Here is a 21,677-nt window from a genome sequence, read left to right on the forward strand (position 1 = left end):
AAGTATGGCGAAGGTTAAAGTTTGCAGACAGAAAAGCTATTTTTTGCATATTGGTCACATTCAAGGTCACAAGGTCATTAATATTGGTGTCATTTGAAAGCACCTAATTAGTGAAGTATGCATACCAAATATGAAGTTTTTACCTTTCATGGTTCAAAAGTTATGGCCAAGGTTAAAGTGTGGAGACAAACAAACAAACAAACAAACAAACAGACAGACAGACAGGACAAAAACAATATACGCCTCGGATCTATCGATTCGGGCGCATAATAAGACAGAGGAAAGACACATTCAATAGCAAGAAAACTTAAAATTGTAGCTTGTGATGGTCCAAGATCAAAACAGTCTTTTGCTATTCATTGTAATGAATAAAGTAGATCACGTGCACAAAATCAAAGGAAAGTTGAGACGTGCAAATGTTTTGGTAAAACAGCAAAAGTTACGCGATATATCTCGAAACTTCGTGTTTATTCGCGAAAGTTTCGCGTTAATTCGCAATATTTACACTAATTTTGCAAATGTTTTCCTTTATATAACACCACTGATATGAAAGCAAGCGTTTTTATTACTGTATTAATACAGGTACGGGGTGAAGAGGTCATAGATGTGCGTATGGATAAACGTTCGACGTAATTTCTCAGTGACGTTATAAAGGGTCGAAGCGCGTTTAGTGGATTACAAACCATCTTCGCTAGCCAAGGGTTTCCGATCCGATACCTACTCTACAACTTGTAGAGTAGGTATCGTATCGGAAACCCTTGGCTAGCGAAGATGGTACAAAACAAAATTTTCATTTTAAAAAAGTACGTGTCCCATGCCATTCGTATTTGAAAAAAATACTTGTCCCATGCCTTAAGACTTAAAAAAGTAACTGTCCCATGGTAAAATTTTGATGATAGTGAAATAATTGGAACAAAATTAATAGTCTTTCAGATTACAGATATTTAAAATATCGATAAAGTTTTTTTTTTATTTGGGGGGGGGGGGGGGGTGTTTATTTTTATACTTTGTACTTTATGTATTAGATTTATGTTACCATTTGAATCCTTCGTTTGACTTTCAATTTTTAGGATATGACTTTTTCGAAAAAAAGTATATATTTTTAAATAAAATGAATTTATCTCTCTTGATTAAAGTACTGTAACTCATTGAAAAAAAAAAAGTTTGTGTCCTTGTGAGTACTTAATGCTACAAAATGTTTTTGTCCCATTGTTTTCTTCGATGAAAAAAAACTCATTGTCCCATGCCTGTTCGGTCCCATCATTGTGATAGGGCGAATAAACGAACATACAACTGAACGCACCCGGCCGTTTTCCAAATCGAAAGTAGAAATCAAATGGAAGTATCCAACTTCCGCCAGAGTTGGTTTGAGTAGATCACTAGATGAGGCATCGACGGGGAGTATGATGGAAGTATAAAGTAGACGTTCTCCTTGTTGACATTTATATGCACATCTTAGTTATTCACAAGATGTAGCTGAAAGGACAACAATAAGAATTATGAATTATGACTCGTGATACTGATAGCACAGGAACCCATGCGTTCATCGCCACAATCGTACTCTAAAATGGATTACGTCATTGAAGTCTTTTTGATCCTCGCCATCGCCAGGGTATATTATTTCATTATAAACAATTTTGAATAAGTTTTCCTTTTCTGATACAAATGTTATATATATATATGATAAAATATTATTATATTCAGAGCTCCAGATAATTTTTTACCCCAAAGTGACTAAAATGGGTAGCGAAACCCGGGCCGGGCCGGGATTTTCGATAACGAAAACTGGGTTTTTGATAATCACGAAATAAATACTCATTCTTTCTTCATGAAATTTACGGACATAGTTTATTATTCTAATAACTCAGTAAAGAGTGTGACTAAAATGGGTAGCGAAACCCGGGCCGGGCCGGGATTTTCGATAACGAAAACCAGGTTTTTGATAATCACGAAATAAATACTCATTCTTTCTTTATGAAATTTACGAACATAGTTTATTATTCTAGGATTGGCCTTTGCTGAAAGTTTTAAGTCAAAATGTTGTGTTTTTCAATGATTATCACCGATTGTCGTTTTCCAAGTGACTAAAATGGGTAGCGAACCCGAATTACTCATTTTGGTGATTTAAACTCAATATCGGCAGCATATTTACAATTATTTCATTTGGATCTTTAAAATTGAACATAAACTACCTAAAACATTTAAAAGTATACACGCTATAACTTGCGCCAGTTAAAATATGATTGGAAATTGATATCATTTGTTTATCAATAAAAGTTACGAAAATACTGTAAATTACACCATTAAAATTAAACGCGTTACAAAGTTATCAAATTATAATTATTTATTATCCTGCAAGGAAAGAAAAATAGCTATTTTTAAATAACTCCATCACGTGACACCGTCGCTACTTTTAGATTGATAAACACACGTGGCGCAAAGAAAACAAGGTAGGCCGTTTGAGATAGTACTCACTTTTGACGTGGATGGCAAGCGTCTTACTCTTAATGGTACTTACTTTTTAATGTATTCAGTATCAACAATCTTCTCTGTTATGACGCATATTGACCTTAATATTAATAATTGTTGTCAAAATGCAACATACCTCGTTGTCTGTGACTTCCCGTGAACATGTGTGTTTCTATATATAGGACTACAGTTTACGCACTTCCTTCATCAATATTCATGAAAAGACTGAATTCTTAATTCCTAGATATTTTAATTGTTTTATTATTACAACGACATCTATAGTACAATTTTGTGGAAAGTATTATTTTCCATTACACTTCATGTGTTTTAAATCATTAATCATTTTGTTTCACACAAAATTCGGCGTTCATATAGCATATATGACTTTAACTGTTGCAGTAATAAATCACGATTATTGAAAATATACGCATTTTTTGAACACCCGGGATTGGTCGAAACCGGACACGTTCACCCGTGAAAAAACTTTTATTTCCGAAATAATTATGAGAGAATGACATATAAATGAAATATAAATGACTTTTTTTTATTTGCATATTTTTATTAATTTTTTACAATTTATTTCTTAGATGTATCTCGGTCAGGGACTGAAAAAAATCTACATTCTTTCTCTGACAATCTGGAATTATTAATTTGTCCCGGGCAAACGCAGCCAGTTTTGACCTGTCCCGGGTCTATGGAAAATGACAAAAATCCTAATAATCGACATTTAATTTCATAATGATTGAACAATTTAGCTATTTGAAGTTGATAAACAACCATTAAATGCAAATATTACAAACACTTTCGATGCATTACGCTTAAAATTGCCAAAATGAGTAAACCGGGCTCGCTACCCATTTTAGTCACCTGGAAAAGGACAATCGGCGATAATCATCGGAAAACACAACATTTTGACTTAAAATTCACAGCGAAGGCAAAACCTATAGTTTTAAACTATGTCTGTAAATTTCATGAAGAAAGAATGAGTATTTATCTCGTTATTATCAAAAACCCGGCTCTCAGTTTTGAAATTCCCGGTGTAAGATTGATTCTGTGTAATTATCCAAATTTATCCGGCTTCATTTATTTTTCCAATTTTATCAGAATAGGAATTTTCAATTCTGACGTGAAAACCCGCCATGTTTGCATGATTTTTAGATGTTTACCAGAATCTGTTTTGATTTTGAGCTGTTAATCCTAATATTTTTCGACAAGTTGGAAAATAATCACAGTAATTACCTTTTTTATGATTATCTGAATGCAGTGTTAACTTGATATCTTTTTGTATACTGTAGTTTGGAGTAAACAAGGGTAATCTTTAGTTCGAGCATCTGATGTAAATGTGCATTCTCACAGTTTATAAGTTAACGTCATTTATAAAGTTTTATTCACTTATACCATTTAATACTATCATGAACTAGTGCTATGGTAACGGGGACCGTTACAGATGTTCCCCAAACGCTCCCCATGTCCCTTATCGTGTCTTATTCTTCTAAGACCTTTTATAAATATGCTAAGTATCCCAGGATTTTTTTTAAGAATATAAAAGTTACAATGATATCAACTATCAACTATATATTGTTTAACGTTTTGCATGCGCGCACACGTATATGTACATGCATATGCAAGATGATTATGGCATGTTGATTAAGCGATTAACATATCTTTCTATCCCGCGAATCAAAGAAAAAAATACATACTAGTATATAAATTTACCATTTTTCAAGCATATGTCATTTTTTTAATCTATCGATTCACATTTTATTTCTCAACCTCGGGCTCAAAGTTGGTTTCATTCCGACGACAAGGCGTGTTAAAGTCGACTAAGGGTATCACGCCAATACCTAACCAATCAAAATGAACTTATTCAATAGTAGTTCCATACATGGAAAAGGGATTTTCCTTTCTGTTCAGAATTTTTTTAATATTTCCTCTCAGGCCATTTTGACAACTCTGATACCTGTGCCTGGTAAATTTTATATACTTTGTAAATAAATATATAAAGGTTTTTTGACCGGAACTATTCATTTTTTCCAATGCATAGGGGTTTTACAAGAGATGTTTAAAAAGACATTCGTGTCAGCTAATGTGACCAATATTGTTTAACACCTTCGTATTTAATTAATATTTTTTCATGAATGCAAATATCTGATTATTTTACGAAGGAGCGTACATGTATATTGATTTTTAATATACCGAAAATCGCTATTTCTGGGGATTGTGTAATTCTAAAAAAAATTCAAATAAATTTCAAAGGTAAATTAAACAAAGGATTCTTGGTATTAAGATATTATTTCAAATCAGTAGAATTGAATGCTTTTAACGACATCTGAATAAATAGGCTATAAAAGGCTAATATGCCAACTTTGGTCATCTGCACTTTAATTTTAAACACGACAGGATTTGTAATTTTTTCTGTATAAATTAATAATTTCTATATACTTTGGAAACTCAAATGAAATATTTTAATACACTTTCCTCGAGCTCTTTTCTACAGTTTTCCTGAAATTTTATGTGGGTCCGAGGTGTTATTTGAGTTTAACAGTGATTCTCTACGTTGTCATTAATTTGATTTGTTTGTGTGTGTGTGTGTGGGGGGGGGGTTGGGGGTTGGGGGGGGGGGGGGGGTTGGGTTGGGTTGGGTTGGGTTGGGGGTTATTTTTATTCTTAACCTATTTAACGTTGGAGTTGAATCTTGTATCTTATTCCAAGAACTTAAGATTGATTGTGACATTTGGATGAAAGGTCAAGGTCATTAAAAACCACCACCTCTTTAACTTCTAACCTGTCAACCGAAATAAACTCTGAAAGGTGTTTCTAGATACATGTACACGTACTTCATGTTTCTTTTTACACTTGGGTCAAGGACAAAGGTTAAGGTCGATTTCAAGTTTATAGGTCAAGGTGATTTTGGTAAATAGTTAATATCAACATTTTATTCAGGTTACCAGTGACCTTGACCTAAGTTTCAAGGTCAAGGGTAAAAAGATCTGCATGCTTCAGTATGTTATATGTCTTGACATTTAGAAGTTCTTAATTCTGCATGAACATCAAACACTCAAGTATACTGTCTTTTAATACACTGTGTGCGGTCGCATGTGCATGCACGTCCATGCATTTACTTTTGATAGTAGTATAATGTAGGCAATCATTATATCTATTCATGTTTGAAATTTCACCCTGTATTATTGAGAACCAAGAAAGTTGTAGGCATTTAAAGTTTTAGCCAATCAGATTGCAGTACACGTGCATGTGCGTGCGTTCATGATTATTCTTATATATCATGCTGTAGATCTTTATTATGTAAGACTATGTTCAAAATTTCAAAGGATTTTGTCAGAAAACAAAATAGATATTTAGACTTTTAGTTTCAGCCAATCGCAGCGAAGGGCACCTGCATGCGCGTGAGATCTTGCTATTTTGACCATGTCATCATGTCTATACTACTATTATATCCTTATATTATGAGTTTCAAAGCATTTCATCTAATATTTAAAAAGTTACGGCTAAATCTATTATATTGGTCATTTCACGTGTTACACGTGCGCGCACATGCACGCACGTGCGCGCAAAATGACCTTCGTTCCGCACATCTACATAACATACCTAGTGACCCTAAAAAGGTTTCACCTAGATCGGATGAGTAGTTTACGAGAACACTCGCGGACAAAAAAGTACCGGAGAACAAAGAAAAAATTCAGAAAAAGTAAAAACAATATGTTCCCAAACTTCGTTTGGGGAACATAATTACTAGATTATGACAAAGTATTTGTAATTTTTGTACTCAGTATTATCAGTCAGTTGAATATTGTCATTTGTCATTTCAGTCACATTTATATAACGTACAGTATTGTAGGTTCTGTTTATTTTGTTTAATGCAGTCAATCTTTTCCCACTTTTCCCTTGTTCTCTTTTCCAATACCAATGTTGATGGAAATAAATGATGGGAAATGAATGTGACGTTTATTCTTGAGAAACTAGAAAGGAAAACAGTTTCATATCATTACACCCGGCTCGGCCCGGGTTTCGCTACCCATTTTAGTCACACTCATATTTACTCCCTGATTTTCAAATCAATGCAGATTTTGATTTTCAGCAAAATGATTGATTTTAGAGTATTTTGTTTATCATATATATGTTTTGACCTTTATTTCAATTTTGAGCTTGTAATCGAAGTTTGAATTTTTGAAAAGAGAAAAAACTACATTAGTTCCCGCATTTATTTAAATAAACAGGGGGAATCATTCTTTTTCATGTTTTTTGACAAGGAAGATTATACAATAGGTCAATGTACACTGTACCATAGCATCAGAGACACAGAAAACTTTTCCTTCATTAAGATATCGTATCAAGAGTAAACTGAAAGAATCTTCGTTAATGAGGCAAGTTGAGAGAGATGAGAATTGGTTATAATAGTTTTAACCCACAATAAAAAAAAGTTATGCCAAGTGCATAGTCTTTCTACATAGAAATGGAGATCAGCGTCGTCATTAGGCCAGCATTTTTTTATTTTAGGTTTACAAACCCGGCCACTCTAGATTTTGAATTTTCAGAAAAAAATAAAATTGAGAAAAACAGATTTTTTTCTTTCCGATGTCAAATTTGAGTCAGGATCGAGATTTCAAATTTACCAACTCGAACTTCCGGTTTTAAAATGAACACGGCGGTAAATAAGGGTATCGATCACACCGGTAATTGTTTTCACTATATAATATACTATATAGAATAAAAATCAGGTATTTGTTTACATAAAAAATATTTAGCAGGAGGCGTTAAACATTACCTGTCACATTTGTTGACACCAAAAAACATGGTACCTACACGGCATTTCCGGACTTTTTCCATCTGCAAACAGGGCTACCCTCAAATCCATGTATTTTCACTTGTGTTTCTAAACACCTCGAGTGCACCACAGGAAGTAGCCTCCTATGCCAAGAAAAAAATAGTTCCTGTCAAAAACCTTTATTTATTCACAAAGTACATAAAATTTACTAGGCACAGATAACAAAGTTGTAAAAATGGCTTGGAAGAAAATAGAAAAACATCTCAAAAAAAAAAAGAAAATCAATTTTATATGTATGGACCTACATTTGATCCTAAGTTCATTTTGATTGGTCAATTACCAGTGTGATACCTTGAAAGGGGTAGATCTGCAAAGTCCATAGCAGCACCATTGCTAGGTTCAGTGTAAGAATTTATGCATAGGAGTGCCATTCAAAACGTTAACATTTCATCTGTTCATAGGACAAAAAATTCTGATGACTTTGTTGAACAATGACATGTTGGTGAGATAATTACGCATTTGTATTCAAAAGTATCTCTCTGTAAATTATTTTCCTCTCAAAGGTTTAAAACTGCCCGTGGTAGCTATTGCCAGAGAAAATGTATAAGTCTGTTATAGCTTACAGTCCAAGCATAACTATTTAGAAAAGGGTCGCTTTTGCATCAGATGATCATGTAATGAATAAAACTATTATGGGAGAAGTCCATTTGAGGAAGGAAAGAATAGCCTAAACAATGCTAAAATCAAGAAATGAAATATTTCAACTATTAAAAAACAAGTATATACAAATATATACAGCCAGGCATGTAGTATCGTTTTGAATGTGGCAGCCAGAAAAATTATTTTACACTCAACTGAAAAAAAAATTCAACCCACTCCTGAATACCCCATGTCTGTTTTATGATAGGAATTATTATTTTAGGTCTCAATTATATTTTAGAACATTTTAAATTTCAACACATTCACCTAACACATATTAAAAACAATGAAGATGTATTGAAAGAGTTTACAAAAAAAAAATGATTTTTTTTAATCGTATATTTTGACCAGCATTTACATCACTGGCCCCAACTGGTAGACGATGAAATAAACAATCAATAAAGGTTCTATTTGTAGCCATTATGTGTCCAGTGGCAAGGAGCCTGTTAGAAGAGCATCAAAAAAGAAGCAAAAATGATTGTAAAAAAGTCAAAGAATCCTTGATTTCCTCGATTTCCCTAAGACTTGAACAAATTAAGGGTTAAATGTTTTTGTTTGAACGGACGAATATGCATTGATCCACCAACCCACGACACCAATAGGCTTCAGTGTTGATAATTGTAGATGAACGTATAAATTTATGAACTGTATTTTTCTGATGAGTTTAACACTCAGACAAAATATTCTTTATACAATTTTTAAATGTCTTTTTCTCGTAAGATCCGAGTTAGCAGGAATTAAATTTGAACATTCTACATATGTATGTTGTTTTGAGTCATATGATAATTGTGCTCTCAAAGTTGATCTTTGAAAACACCAAATATTCTCAGAATATAGTTGCATTTAATCAAAACTAAAGTAATTAATTAATTTTTGAATGCAATAATATAAATTTTTTTTTGACATGTCAAGAATCCGTGTAATTTTTTACCCGTGGATTCTGATCCTACAAAATTATGCCCCTGTGGAAAAAAGTATGTCTACAGTAATCTATAATACAATGTATGAAATATGTATACAATTCATGATTTAAAAATCTTGTTGCAATTTGCATCTTATAGGTTTGTTTGGGTGATGAATGTTCGGAGACATTAAACACAGTGAAGAATGTTACCACTTGTCCAAGAAACAAACAAGAATGGGAGGCTGGATCAAGGAGATTGGACTGTAATGTAAAAGTAAACATGACACCAAACTGTGAAAACGCTAGATATCATTGCTTAGTTGATGCTTCTAGAAAAACATTGGTGGAAGTATGCACTGTGCCAAGGAATTTGAATGGTAATGTAAATTGCACTTTGTTATTGTCTTTTTTAAAAATCTATACTAAAGTATTTTTAGCTCACCTCAACGAAGTTGGGGGGAGCTTATGTGATACCCTTGGCGTCGGTGTCGGCGTCCCAGGTTATGGTTAAGTTTTTTGGAGCAGTTTTCTTTTTAATTACTTCTGAGTCCTATATTGATTAGACATGCATGGAACATGGTTCTAGTGTGTTTCATTGTACCAGACAGAGTTTCAGATGCTGCAATTTCAGCAAAGGAATGACCAGGTTAATGTTTTTGGAGCAGGTTAACATTTTTGGTGCAGTTTTTGGTGTAGGTTTCATTTCCAAGTAACAATAAGCCCTATGTTGACCAAACTTGCATGGATGATACATCTAAGGATGCATACTACCGGGCTTGCTTCGGATGCTGAATCTGACCTACATTTTCCGGTTGAGTGAACAGGTTAAAGTTTTTGGTGCAGGTTTCATTTCCAAGTAACTATAAGCCCTATGTTGACCAAACTTGCATGGATGATACATCTAAGGATGCATACTACCGGGCTTGCTTCGGATGCTGAATCTGACCTACATTTTCCGGTTGAGTGAACAGGTTAAAGTTTTTGGTGCAGGTTTCATTTCCAAGTAACTATAAGCCCTATGTTGACCAAACTTGCATGGATGATACATCTAAGGATGCACACTACCAGGCTTGCTTCGGATGCTGAATCTGACCTGCATTTTCCGGTTGAGTGAACAGGTAAAAGTTTTTGGTGCAGGTTTCATTTCCAAGGAAGTATGAGTTCTTTAATGACCAATCTTGCATAGATGATACATCTAAGGATGCATACTACCAGGCTTGCTTCGGATGCTGAATCTGACCTACTTTTTGTGGATGAGTGAAAATGTTAGTTTTTGATGCATGTTTCATTTCCAATAAACTATGAGCCCTATAATGAGCAAACTTGCATGGATGATACATCTAAGGATGCACACTAATGGACTTGCTTCGGATGCTGAATTCGACATACATTTTTCAGATAATAGACAAGGTAAAAGTTATGGTAACCGTTGCAGGTCTATTTCCAAAAAACTATAAGGCTTATATAACATTGTATAAACCAAACTTGCACAAATGCTGCATCAAGAGATGAAAACTCTCAAATTTGCTTCAGATGCTGGATTTTCATTATATTTTCATGAAGAAGAACTAGTTTAAATTTTTTATGTAGGTCTTTTTCAAAGTATCAGATCAAAATTGCTTAAATTTTTCATTTTTGGAATGTATACTTTTTGTTGGTTAATTGTGTGACTTTGCCTTACTTAAAGACAACATTCGTTGAGGTGAGCTCTGTAATCTCTGATTACCTATGTTTATTATAAATTATAATTTTAATTTTTTCATTTTATAGTATTTGTTATTTTGCGTATAAAAATCCTCTACATTGCTTTAGATTATCCAGGTTCAATCAAGGGTGTACAAGGATTTACCACGGGTTGTATTCCAAACACCCTGAGACCGATGAAGATAAAATATGCAAAAGGTGTATGGAATACAACCCTTAGTAATCCCCTTACACCCTTGATGGGAACATGAAAATGAATTCATAAACACAAGTCAATTCAATCACTGGTGTTTTAAACTAGAAGTATTCAGATTTTTTTTTTACATGATCCTTGATGTCATATTTTTTACTTATTGTGACGTTGAGAAATTTTGAATGTACATATATTGTGACCTAATTTTATTTATTCCTGCATGGGTCAAGCTTGGTATAAATTTTTTTATAGTATTACGCAATGCTACTTTTTACATATTAAATCATGTTATATTAATATTTTACTAAAAATTAGGACATTTATATGTAATCTTCAGTATTGAAGGGGGGGAGGCACTGAAAATTTTGTTAAAAATGCTAGAACATTTTGTAATTTGGAATTTTAACCCTTTTATGGAAAATAAATAGACAAATTTGATCTATTTAAACAAGATCCTTTTAGTAGAAATGCTAGCTGCAGATCTGTAGCTCTCCGAAAATTATATATTGATAGACCGGAGAGCTACAGAGCCACCCATTGAAAAAACTGTATATTTATTGCGCACAAAAAAGTGCGCTCGGTTCTCGATTTTTTTCTCCATGTTTTTAAAATTGTAACCTCAAAATATTACTAACCGTGTGTTCCTAACATATTCTTTGACTCTTTCCACAACAAAACATTCCTCATAATTGTTGTTAATAGTCCTCCTAGCCCTGATATTGCAATCATCGAACATTTCGCTTGTTTATACTGCCATTTTGGTTTCAAAGATAATTCGGTCCAATATGCTGTCGTTCAGACGTCAACTACGAGAGAACTTGATAAAGGAGAGAAGAATTTTGTGAAATCTTCCATTTTTGCAATTGAGGTAAGAATTTGGAAGAATTAATAAAAAATCGAGCGCACTTTTTTGTGCGCAATAAATATACAGTTTTGTCAATGGGTGGCACTGTAGCTCTCCGGTCTATCAATAATTTTTTTTTCGGAGAGCTACAGATCTGCAGCTATAGAAATGCATGCAATATATCATCACTTATTATAGTGTACATGTATATTGATTGATGTAGTACCGTACTTGTTAACCTATCACATTTATCAAGACATTAGTCATTCAACTATATATATGTATGCCATATTGTGAACAAAATCAAGTAACTAAAACTAGATATTCTTTTTGTAGGGTATTGCCCACTTTTTTATGAAAAGTACCCATTTGTTAGGAATGACTACAATAGAGACTGCACCAAAGATAAACCAATTAATTGCTCCTCATTTTATAGCTCAGCAGATGCTTACAAATGTGAGTTTTATCATTGGTATAATGTTATATATAGTAATTAAAACACTTATATCAACACACGCTTATAATGAATTGATGCAGGGAAGTGATTTTTATTCCCCTGGACATGAAAATATATGGACCATTTAATTTACAGATTTAACAAATTAGTCTTATAATGAAGCAAAATTGTTCATTCCTAGCTCTTCATTTGAAGTATGTTTTACTCTAATAATAGTATTTATATTGCAATTTTCATTTCATTTTGAAATTATTGAAAAATCAACAAACATTTCAGATCAAGGGTGTTATAACATTTCACAATGGTCCACCACCACCAAGTCAGCATCAACACCTATGTCTCCCTCTGTCACTACTCACAAGAGTACTATAATCACAGTTCAGCCTCTGACTATACCACAGGACAAAACAGCCAATCAGAATGAAGAGGAGGACAAGAATAACAAGTATGCCCACAGACACCTTTTTTTACATAAATAAATAAAAATTCCCCATACCAGATAATAACAATGGTTATTATTGTAGTATGGGGAATTTTTTATTTATGAAAAGAAAGGTTAAAAACATCAAGTGCCTTTGAGACATGCCTGATTCTATAATTCAATGCTATCTGGTGCATAGTTTCATTAGTTTGGCAGAAACATGGAGATCACTTTTTCTGATATTTGTCGAGTGATTTTTCTACATTTTTTAAAGGGAGCCTGGACTTTTAAAATTAATTTTTCATCATACAACCCTCTGTTTTGTTGACAGATTCTCAGAAATCCTTTATGTAATATCTATTGATTCAGAAGATGGAATAATATGACATGGCCAGATAGTAAAATACTGTATAATTATATTTTAATATATACTGTAAACCAACTTTTATTCGTGTGCAGTAAAATTTCACTAACCTAATGGGTAAAGCAGTTCTCAGCCTGTTCATAGCAAATATTTCTTGCTGTGTCCTTAAAGTCCCTGTGTCTATTAACCAACAGATCTAAAAAAAAAAAAAAGGCTTGATCACGAAAATTAATCACCGAGAACTACTTTATCCATGGTAAATCGCGAAATAAAGTTGTCACGAATAAAAGTTGGTTCACAGTTATATATAACTGACGAGCAAGAAAAGTTTAGGAGTGAGAATGCCTCATGAAAACAAATTGAGAAATGAGATCAATTCATTAATATTTTTGAGAAAGATTAAATATACATGTTTAGTATGTTTTTATTTATCATTTTCATGTAGCCCATGGTGGGTTATCTTCCCCATTCTTGCCTTGATATATCTCATTGTTGTGTGTTATCTGAGAATAAGGAAAGACTTTACTTGGTGTAAAGGTAAGCAATATTACATTTGAATTCTTTGACAAAATTCCTTAATCCAATGCAAAAGTAGTATTTTTTTAACCAGTGGAAAAGTTGACATTGATAGCTAGGCAAAAACTAGACATCCTGAAAGTTTATTGACTAAATACGAGGGGTTATCAAAAAGTTCGTGGACTGAGGCTATAAAATTAGAACTATGTAGTCTGTAATTTCAAAATTTTTATGGAACATAAAACAATAAAACATAAAAATATGTTGAAAATTTTAGCTCGACACCTTCATTATTTGCCAAATTACATGTATTATAAAATAAAAACAGCATTATATGATTGATCACCTGGCGCTGTCACCGTTTAGTTTTATGACGTCCGATGTCATTGTTTTTCAATGCCTGCTTCTTCTACATCATACACTTATTTTGATGAGATTCCCTGGAGCTGAGCAAGGACTTTAACACATCTTGTTTATTTGAATTTACAAAGACATGGACAGTGGCCTTCAGTGCACATAAAATTGCAAATGGCTTTATACACTGGGAGAAGAGATCCTTGCTTGATTGTGCTTTTTAGCTCACCTGAGCTGAAAGCTCAAGTGAGCTTTTCTGATCACATTTTGTCCTTCGTCCATCTGTCTGTCCATCTGTCCGTCCGTCTAGCTGTCCGTCTGTCTGTCTAGCTGTCCATCTGTCCGTCTGTCTGTAAACTTTTCACATTTTCGACTTCTTCTCAAGAACTGCAGGGCCAATTTCAACCAAACTTGCCACAAAGTATCCTTGGGTGAAGGAGATTCAAGTTTGTTCAAATGAAGGGCCATGCCCTCATTCAAGGGGAGATAATTGGGAATTAATGAAAATTTGGTGGCGTATTTTAAAAATCTTCTTCTCAAGAACCACTGTGCCAGGAAAGATGAAACTTATGGGGAAACATCCTCAGGTAGTGTAGATTCAAGTTTGTTCAAATCGTTACCCCCGGGGGTAGGGCGGGGCCAAAATGGCCGTCCTAAGTTTTACATAGAAATATATAGGAAAATTCTTTAAAAATCTTCTTCTCAAGAATGACAAAGCCATAATTCATCATATTTATATGGAAGCATGCTCAGGTAGTGTAGATTCAAGTTTGTTCAAATCATGACCCCCGGGGGTAGGGCGGGGCCAAAATGGCCGACCAAAGTTTAACATAGAAATATATAGGAAAATTCTTTAAAAATCTTCTTCTCAAGAATGACAAAGCCATAATTCATCATATTTATATGGAAGCATGCTCAGGTAGTGTAGATTCAAGTTTGTTCAAATCATGACCACCCGGGGGTAGGGCGGGGCTAAAATGGCCGACCAAAGTTTTACATAGAAATTTATAGGAAAATTCTTTAAAAATCTTCTTCTCAAGAATGACAAAGCCATAATTCATCATATTTATATGGAAGCATGTTCAGGTAGTGTAGATTCAAGTTTGTTCAAATCATGACCACCCAGGGTAGGGCGGGGCCAAAATGGCCGACCAAAGTTTTACATAGAAATATATAGGAAAATTCTTTAAAAATCTTCTTTTCAAGAATGACAAAGCCATAATTCATCATATTTATATGGAAGCATGCTCAAGTAGTGTAGATTTAAATTGTTCAAATCATGACCCCCAGGGGTAGGGCGGGGCCAAAATGGCCGACCAAAGTTTTTAAAGATATACATAGGAAAATTCTTTAAAAATCATTTTCTAAAAAATAGCAAATCCATGATTAGTCATGGGACTACTTTTGGATTTAAACTTTACAATAAAAAGCCATTTTCTACTTTTTCCTACCCTTAGTGCTCAGGTGAGCGATGTGGCCCATGGGCCTCTTGTTGGAGTTTAATATCTACAATCTAATGTTGCCTTTCTTTTGAATAAAAAAAAATTGTGTGCCTTAAGGAATTCGGAAGTAATTAAGGGAATATCTATAACTGTCCAAATACATTTTTTTTATATAGGAATCACCTTGTCCGTCTGTCCGTCCGTCCATCCGTCTGTCGAGCTGTCTGTCTGTCCATCTCTCTGTGCAAACGTGTCCGGTCCTATCTTTCTTACGGAGGAACATTAGAATCTACTACTCCAACCAAAGATTGCCCATGACCTAAGGGTGTGTCATGACCTTGACCCAAGGTCATTTGGGGAAGTTCAAGGTCACTTGAAGAAAAAATTCATTGGATAAAATTGGTAGGTTCTAATTTCACAAAAGATTGCTCATAACCTAAGGGTGTGTCATGACCTTGAACCAAGGTCATTTGGAGAAGTTCAAGGTCACTGGAAGAAAAAATTCATAATTTTTGTCCTGTCCATATCTTTCTTATGGATAAACTTGGTAGGTTCTAATTTCACATCAAGATTGCTCATAACCTAAGAGTGTCTCATGACCTTGACCCAAGGTCATTTGGAGAAGTTCAAGGTCACTGGAAGAAAAATTTCATAATTCGTGTCCGGTCCATATCTTTCTTATGGATAAACTTGGTAAGTTCTCATTTCACAAAAAGATTGCTCACTACCTAAGGATGATTCATGAACATGGGTCAAGGTCATTTGGGGAAGTTCAAGGTCTATGGAAGAAAAATTTTATAATTTGTATCCGGTCCATATCTTTCTTTATTATTGAAAAACTTGAATCTACTACTACACAGAAACATTGCTTATGACCTAAGGTTGTGTCATAACTTTGAACCAAGGTCATTTATGCTAGTTCAAGGTCACTGACAGAAAAAGTTCATAATTCGTGTCTGGTCCGTATATTTAGTCTAATTTTTTTTATTAGGCTGCACCTTCGTTTCATTTATAAAAAGATATAATTAACAATTACATTTGCACTGAAAATGTTTTAGCATTTCTCTCTTTTCTTAGATCCATAAAATATTCATGATTTAACTCTCCAGTGGGGGGGGGTTTGTCCCGTTTGGACAGTTCTAGTTTTTTCTCAGATTTGTTTCTGAAGCAGGTTTCTCCATGGGCCGTTTAACGTGGTGGCCCCGCCACAGTTAAATTTTGTAGTGCCACAGTTAAAAAATCAGCGCCACATTTCTGCCACAGTTAAAATATTAGCACCACAGTAAGATTTTTGTTGTCAACATGATATAAAAATATACAAATTTATAAAATTTATAAAATAAACCTCTAAATTATTGTACCGTTTTTCAGTTTCTAATGATAACATTGCTAATTTACTCTAATTATATAGGGCCCATTGTTTGGTTTGCACAATCAAATATCTTCTCTAGACCTTACTGGACACATGAATGAAAAGAGACAAGCCATTTTTTCACACTATCACGATAGTGAAATTTTTAAATGTCAATTAATTTATGCTTTGATCTATTAATAAAGTAGTTCTAAAAATGCTTAAGATAACCGCGTCTCTAAAATTGCATTGACACTGCGGGTAAAAACATCGTACGTGTATTGTATCTGTAATTTGTAATGTTGAAAAATTAGCAATAGATCCACGAAAACATTATTTCTTTAAACTGCATGTAAAAAGTTTTTTTAAACTACGAATTTAAAGATACTTTTGCCTTCAGACAATTAATTGCAAATCTATGGAATTTTAGCGTGTTGTGTGATCTACCAGAATTTCCTTTGTCCTTCAATAAACACGGAAGAGTTAAAAGCTTAAAACGTGATACTACTGGTACTGTTTATTTGTTTCATCATAAGTACCTATTTGTTTGGTAGGGTATGTCTCTTTTTCACAATAAACATATGTAAATGTATTTGGAAACATACTAATTTTTGTTTTGCAGTAACTTATTCTATATCAATTTATTTATTTTTCAGTTATTTTTAGCTCACCTCAACGAAGTTGGGGGAGCTTATGTAATACCCTCGGCGTCGGTGTCGGCGTTGGCGTCCCAGGTTAAGTTTTTTGGAGCAGTTTTCTTTTTAAGTACTTCTATGTCCTATATTGATTAGACATGCATGGAAGATGCTTCTAATGTGTTTCATTGTACCAGTCAAAGTTTCAGATGCTGCAATTTCAGCAAAGGAATGGCCAGGTTAATGTTTTTGGAGCAGGTTAACATTTTTGGTGCAGTTTTTGGTGCAGGTTTCATTTCCAAGTAACTATAAGCCCTATGTTGACCAAACTTGCATGGTTGATACATCTAAGGATGCATACTACTGGGCTTGCTTCGGATGCTGAATCTGACCTACATTTTCCGGATGAGTGAACAGGTTAAAGTTTTTGGTGCAGGTTTCATTTCCAAGTAACTATAAGCCCTATGTTGACCAAACTTGCATGGATGATACATGTACATCTAAGGATGCATACTATCAGGCTTGCTTCGGATGCTGAATCTGACCTACATTTTCCGGTTGAGTGAACAGGTTAAATTTTTTTGTGCAGGTTTCATTTCCAAGTAACTATAAGCCCTATGTTGACCAAACTTGCATGGATGATACATCTAAGGATGCATACTACCGGGCTTGCTTCGGATGCTGAATCTGACCTACATTTTCCGGTTGAGTGAACAGGTTAAAGTTTTTGGTGCTGGTTTCATTTCCAAGTAACTATAAGCCCTATGTTGACCAAACTTGCATGGATGATACATCTAAGGATGCATACTATCAGGCTTGCTTCAGATGCTGAATCTGACCTACATTTTCCGGTTGAGTGAACAGGTTTAATTTTTTTGGGCAGGTTTTATTTCCAAGTAACTATAAGCCCTATGTTGACCAAACTTGCATGGATGATACGTCTAAGGATGCATACTATCAGGCTTGCTTCGGATGCTGAATCTGACCTACATTTTCCGGTTGAGTGATAAGGTTAAAGTTTTTGGTGCAGGTTTCATTTCCAAGTAACTATAAGCCCTATGTTGACCAAACTGGCATCAATGATACATCTAAGGATGCATACTATCAGGCTTGCTTCAAATGCTGAATCTGATCTACAATGTACATTTTCCGGTTGAGTGAACAGGTTAAAGTTTTTGATGCATAATTCATTTCCAAGTAACTATGACTTCTTTAATGACCAAACTTGCATGGATGATACATCTAAGGATGCATACTACCGGGCTTGCTTCAGATGCTGAATCTGACCTACATTTTCTGGTTGAGAAAACAGGTTAAAGTTTTTGGTGCAGGTTTCATTTCCAAGTAACTATAAGCCCTATGTTGACCAAACTTGCATGGATGATACATCTAAGGGTGCATACTACCAGGCTTGCTTCGGATGCTGAATCTGACCTACATTTTGTGGATGAGTGAAAATGTTAGTTTGTGATGAATGTATCATTTCCAATTAACTATGAGCCCTATAATGAGCAAACTTGCATGGACGATACATCTTAGGATGCACACTAATGGACTTACTTTGGATGCTGAATTCGACATACATTTTTTCAGATAATAAACCAGGTAAAAGTTATGGGTGCAGGTCAATTACCAAAAAACTTGAAGGCTTATATAACATTGTATAAACCAAACCAAACTTGCACAAATGTTGCATCAGGAGATGAAAACTCTCAAATTTGCTTCAGATGCTTAATTTTAATTACATTTTCATGAACAACTAGTTTAAATTTTTTATGTAGGTCTATTTCAATGTATTCGATCAAAATTGCTTAAATATTTTCATTTCTGGAATGTACACTTTTTGTTGGTTAATTGTGTGACTTTGCCTTACTTAAAGACAACATTCGTTGAGGTGAGCTCTGTAATCTCTGATTACCTATGTTTTAAATGAATATTTGCCTTATACATGTAATAAATGTCATTTTTGTTTAAAACTACTGAATCACAGGGTCTGCATTTTAACTCATTTCGTGGCTCCTTTGCGAATTCAGTTACGAAATGACCGCGAATATTAGCACTTTGCTTTAATTTTGCGCCACAGTTAAATCGGAAATGATAGAGAACCCTACTGAAGTACTAAATATATTTAAACATTTTATGCTTTTTTTCAGCTTGGTGTTTCCCAAAGTATGCCATTGAATGTAAGTTTTTCAGTTCTTAATTACCTCCTATGAGATTTAAAGAAAACTTTTGTAAAAAGGACATAATTTTGTAGGTTTATATACCCATTTATATGGTAGATGCAATAAATTGATATGTTTACAAATTAAATGAATTTTTGATGGGATGTAAATCTAGTTGTTAAAGGTAACCCACCAAGTACCCACATACATTGGTCCTCCACAAGCAATGATAATTTCACAGCACCTTTCTGCTTAGTTGGTCAAAACATTTCCAAGACATGTCTTTTTGAGCAGAGACATATAAAACCATTTGTTTTTTTAGCTCTACTGGTCAGAGACCAGAAGAGCTTATGCGATAGTAATGCGTCCATCGTCCGTCCGTCTGTCTGTCCGTCTGTCTGTCTGTCTGTCTGTAAACAATCTTTCAAGATGCTACTCCTCCTACAGTTTTGGTCTGATTTCAATATAACTTAGCACACAAGTAGACTACACTAAGATACATAATTCTGTGTATCGGTTTTTGATTTCGATGAACGGTGTTGCCATTGTTGCTAAAAATAGAAATTTCTGTGAAATTCTTTCAAAATGCTACTCCTCCTACATTTTTGGTCTGATTTCAATATAACTTAGCAAACAAGTAGACTACACTAAGATACATAATTCTATATATCGGTTTTTGATTTCGATGAACGGTGTTGCCGTTGTTGCTAAAAATAGAAATTTCTGTGAAATTCTTTCAAAATACTACTCCTCCTACAGTTTTGGTCTGATTTCAATATAACTTGGCACACAAGTAGACTACACTAAGATACATAATTCTGTGTATCGGTTTTTGATTTCAATGAACGGTGTTACCGTGATAACTAAAAATAGAAATTTCTGTTAAAAACTCTCAAAATGCTACTCCTCCTGCAGTTTAAGTCTGATTGTAATATAATGTGGCATGCAAGTAGACTATATTAAAAACATAAAGAGACTTAATCAAGGATCATTATTCTTTTTATTGCTGTGGTAAAGTTTCAATTCCCAACTGCTTAAGAACTTTTCTCTTCCTTTGCTATAAGTACAAACCTGTAGAGCTTCAGTCTCGACAGAGACTTCTGGTTATCTTTGTCTTATATGTCTCTGTTTTGAGTCCCCCCCCCCTCTCCCTTCCCCTCTGGAAAAGTATGTGGAACTAGCATTGATGACCATATGACAATGTTCCCTCTACTTCATTGAATCCTTGTTAGGACACCTGAGTCACTCAGTCATATTGCTATCCGTTTTTGTCCATCGGCGTTCATCGTGCGTCCTTCATTGCTTTTTAGCATTTTAACGTTTCCAACTTCTTTTCGGAAACCCCTCAACAATTTCAACCAATTTTGGCATATAGTATCTATGGATAAATGGGAACAACCATTTTGAATTTAACGGTCCCTGCCCCCCCTGGGGCCTGAGGGATGGGGCTAAAACCACCAAAATTAATGCAATCTTTAAAAGTCTTCTTCTTTATTCCTGGACAGCAAGCAGTCAAACTGTTGGCATGATTGTAATCAGTAGTGAGCCCTCTACCAAAATTATGAAATTCATGGCTCCAGGGTCAGGGGTTCTGGTGTTAGGATGGGGTTATATAGATCATATAGTGAAAATGCATTATTTCTCTGAAAATCTTCTTCTCTACTTCTGGGTAATAAACAAAGTAAGTACTAAGTATATAGTTATGATGAGCAAGAGTGCCTTTTTTCAAATTTATGAAATTGGTGGCCCCTGGGTCATGGGTTCTGGTGTAAAGGGTGGGGGGCTCTATGATTATATAGTGAAAATACATTAATTCTTTGAAAATCTTCTCTTCTGCTCCTGGTATTGAATAAACTAACTAAGTATATAGTTATTATCAGCAAGAACACACATGCCATAATAATCAGCTAGTTGATTGTGGGCATCACATGGCAGAAGAAGAGTGCCTCTTCCAAAATTATGAATTTCATGGCCTCTTGTTCAGGGGTTCTGGTGTTAGGGTGGGGTTTTAATGATTAGCATCCTCAGGTAGTGTAGATTCAAATTTGTTCAACTCATGACCCCTGAGAGTAGGATGGGCCACAATGGATGGTCAAAGTTTTACAGAGGAATATACACATGTATAGGAAAATCTTTAAAAATCTTCTCAAGAACAGGAAAGCCATTGTTGGTCATATTATATTGAAGCATCCTCTTGTAGTGTAGATTCTAGTTTGTTCAAATTATGACCCCTATAGCAAGGGTGGGGCCATTATGGGTGATAAAATTTTTAAGAAGGATTTAGAAATCTTCTTCCCAAGAGCAGCAAAGCTGTGATTGTTCATATTTATATTGAAGCATCCTTGTGTAGTGTAGATCGAAGTTTGTTCAAATCAT

At 34.4% G+C, this 21,677-nt stretch overlaps 1 protein-coding gene across 1 annotated transcript in view; it reads left to right on the top strand.

Annotated features, from left to right (window-relative positions):
* The first annotated feature begins 1,350 nt into the window (after positions 1 to 1,350).
* Positions 1,351 to 21,677, top strand: part of LOC134231227 (uncharacterized) — a 42,797-nt gene continuing 22,470 nt past the window's right edge. Inside the window, exons 1-6 of the mRNA XM_062713160.1 lie at positions 1,351 to 1,612; positions 9,013 to 9,232; positions 11,933 to 12,052; positions 12,330 to 12,498; positions 13,284 to 13,375; positions 19,290 to 19,319. Of these exons, the coding sequence (XP_062569144.1) occupies positions 1,538 to 1,612; positions 9,013 to 9,232; positions 11,933 to 12,052; positions 12,330 to 12,498; positions 13,284 to 13,375; positions 19,290 to 19,319 (706 nt within the window). The 5' untranslated portion in view covers positions 1,351 to 1,537. The remainder of the gene's footprint in view (positions 1,613 to 9,012; positions 9,233 to 11,932; positions 12,053 to 12,329; positions 12,499 to 13,283; positions 13,376 to 19,289; positions 19,320 to 21,677) is intronic.

The sequence above is a fragment of the Saccostrea cucullata genome, unplaced genomic scaffold (assembly GCF_032062105.1).
Source record: "Saccostrea cucullata isolate Sc308-1 unplaced genomic scaffold, CSIRO_AGI_Scuc_v1 ctg4818, whole genome shotgun sequence".
Lineage (NCBI taxonomy): Eukaryota > Metazoa > Mollusca > Bivalvia > Ostreida > Ostreidae > Saccostrea > Saccostrea cuccullata.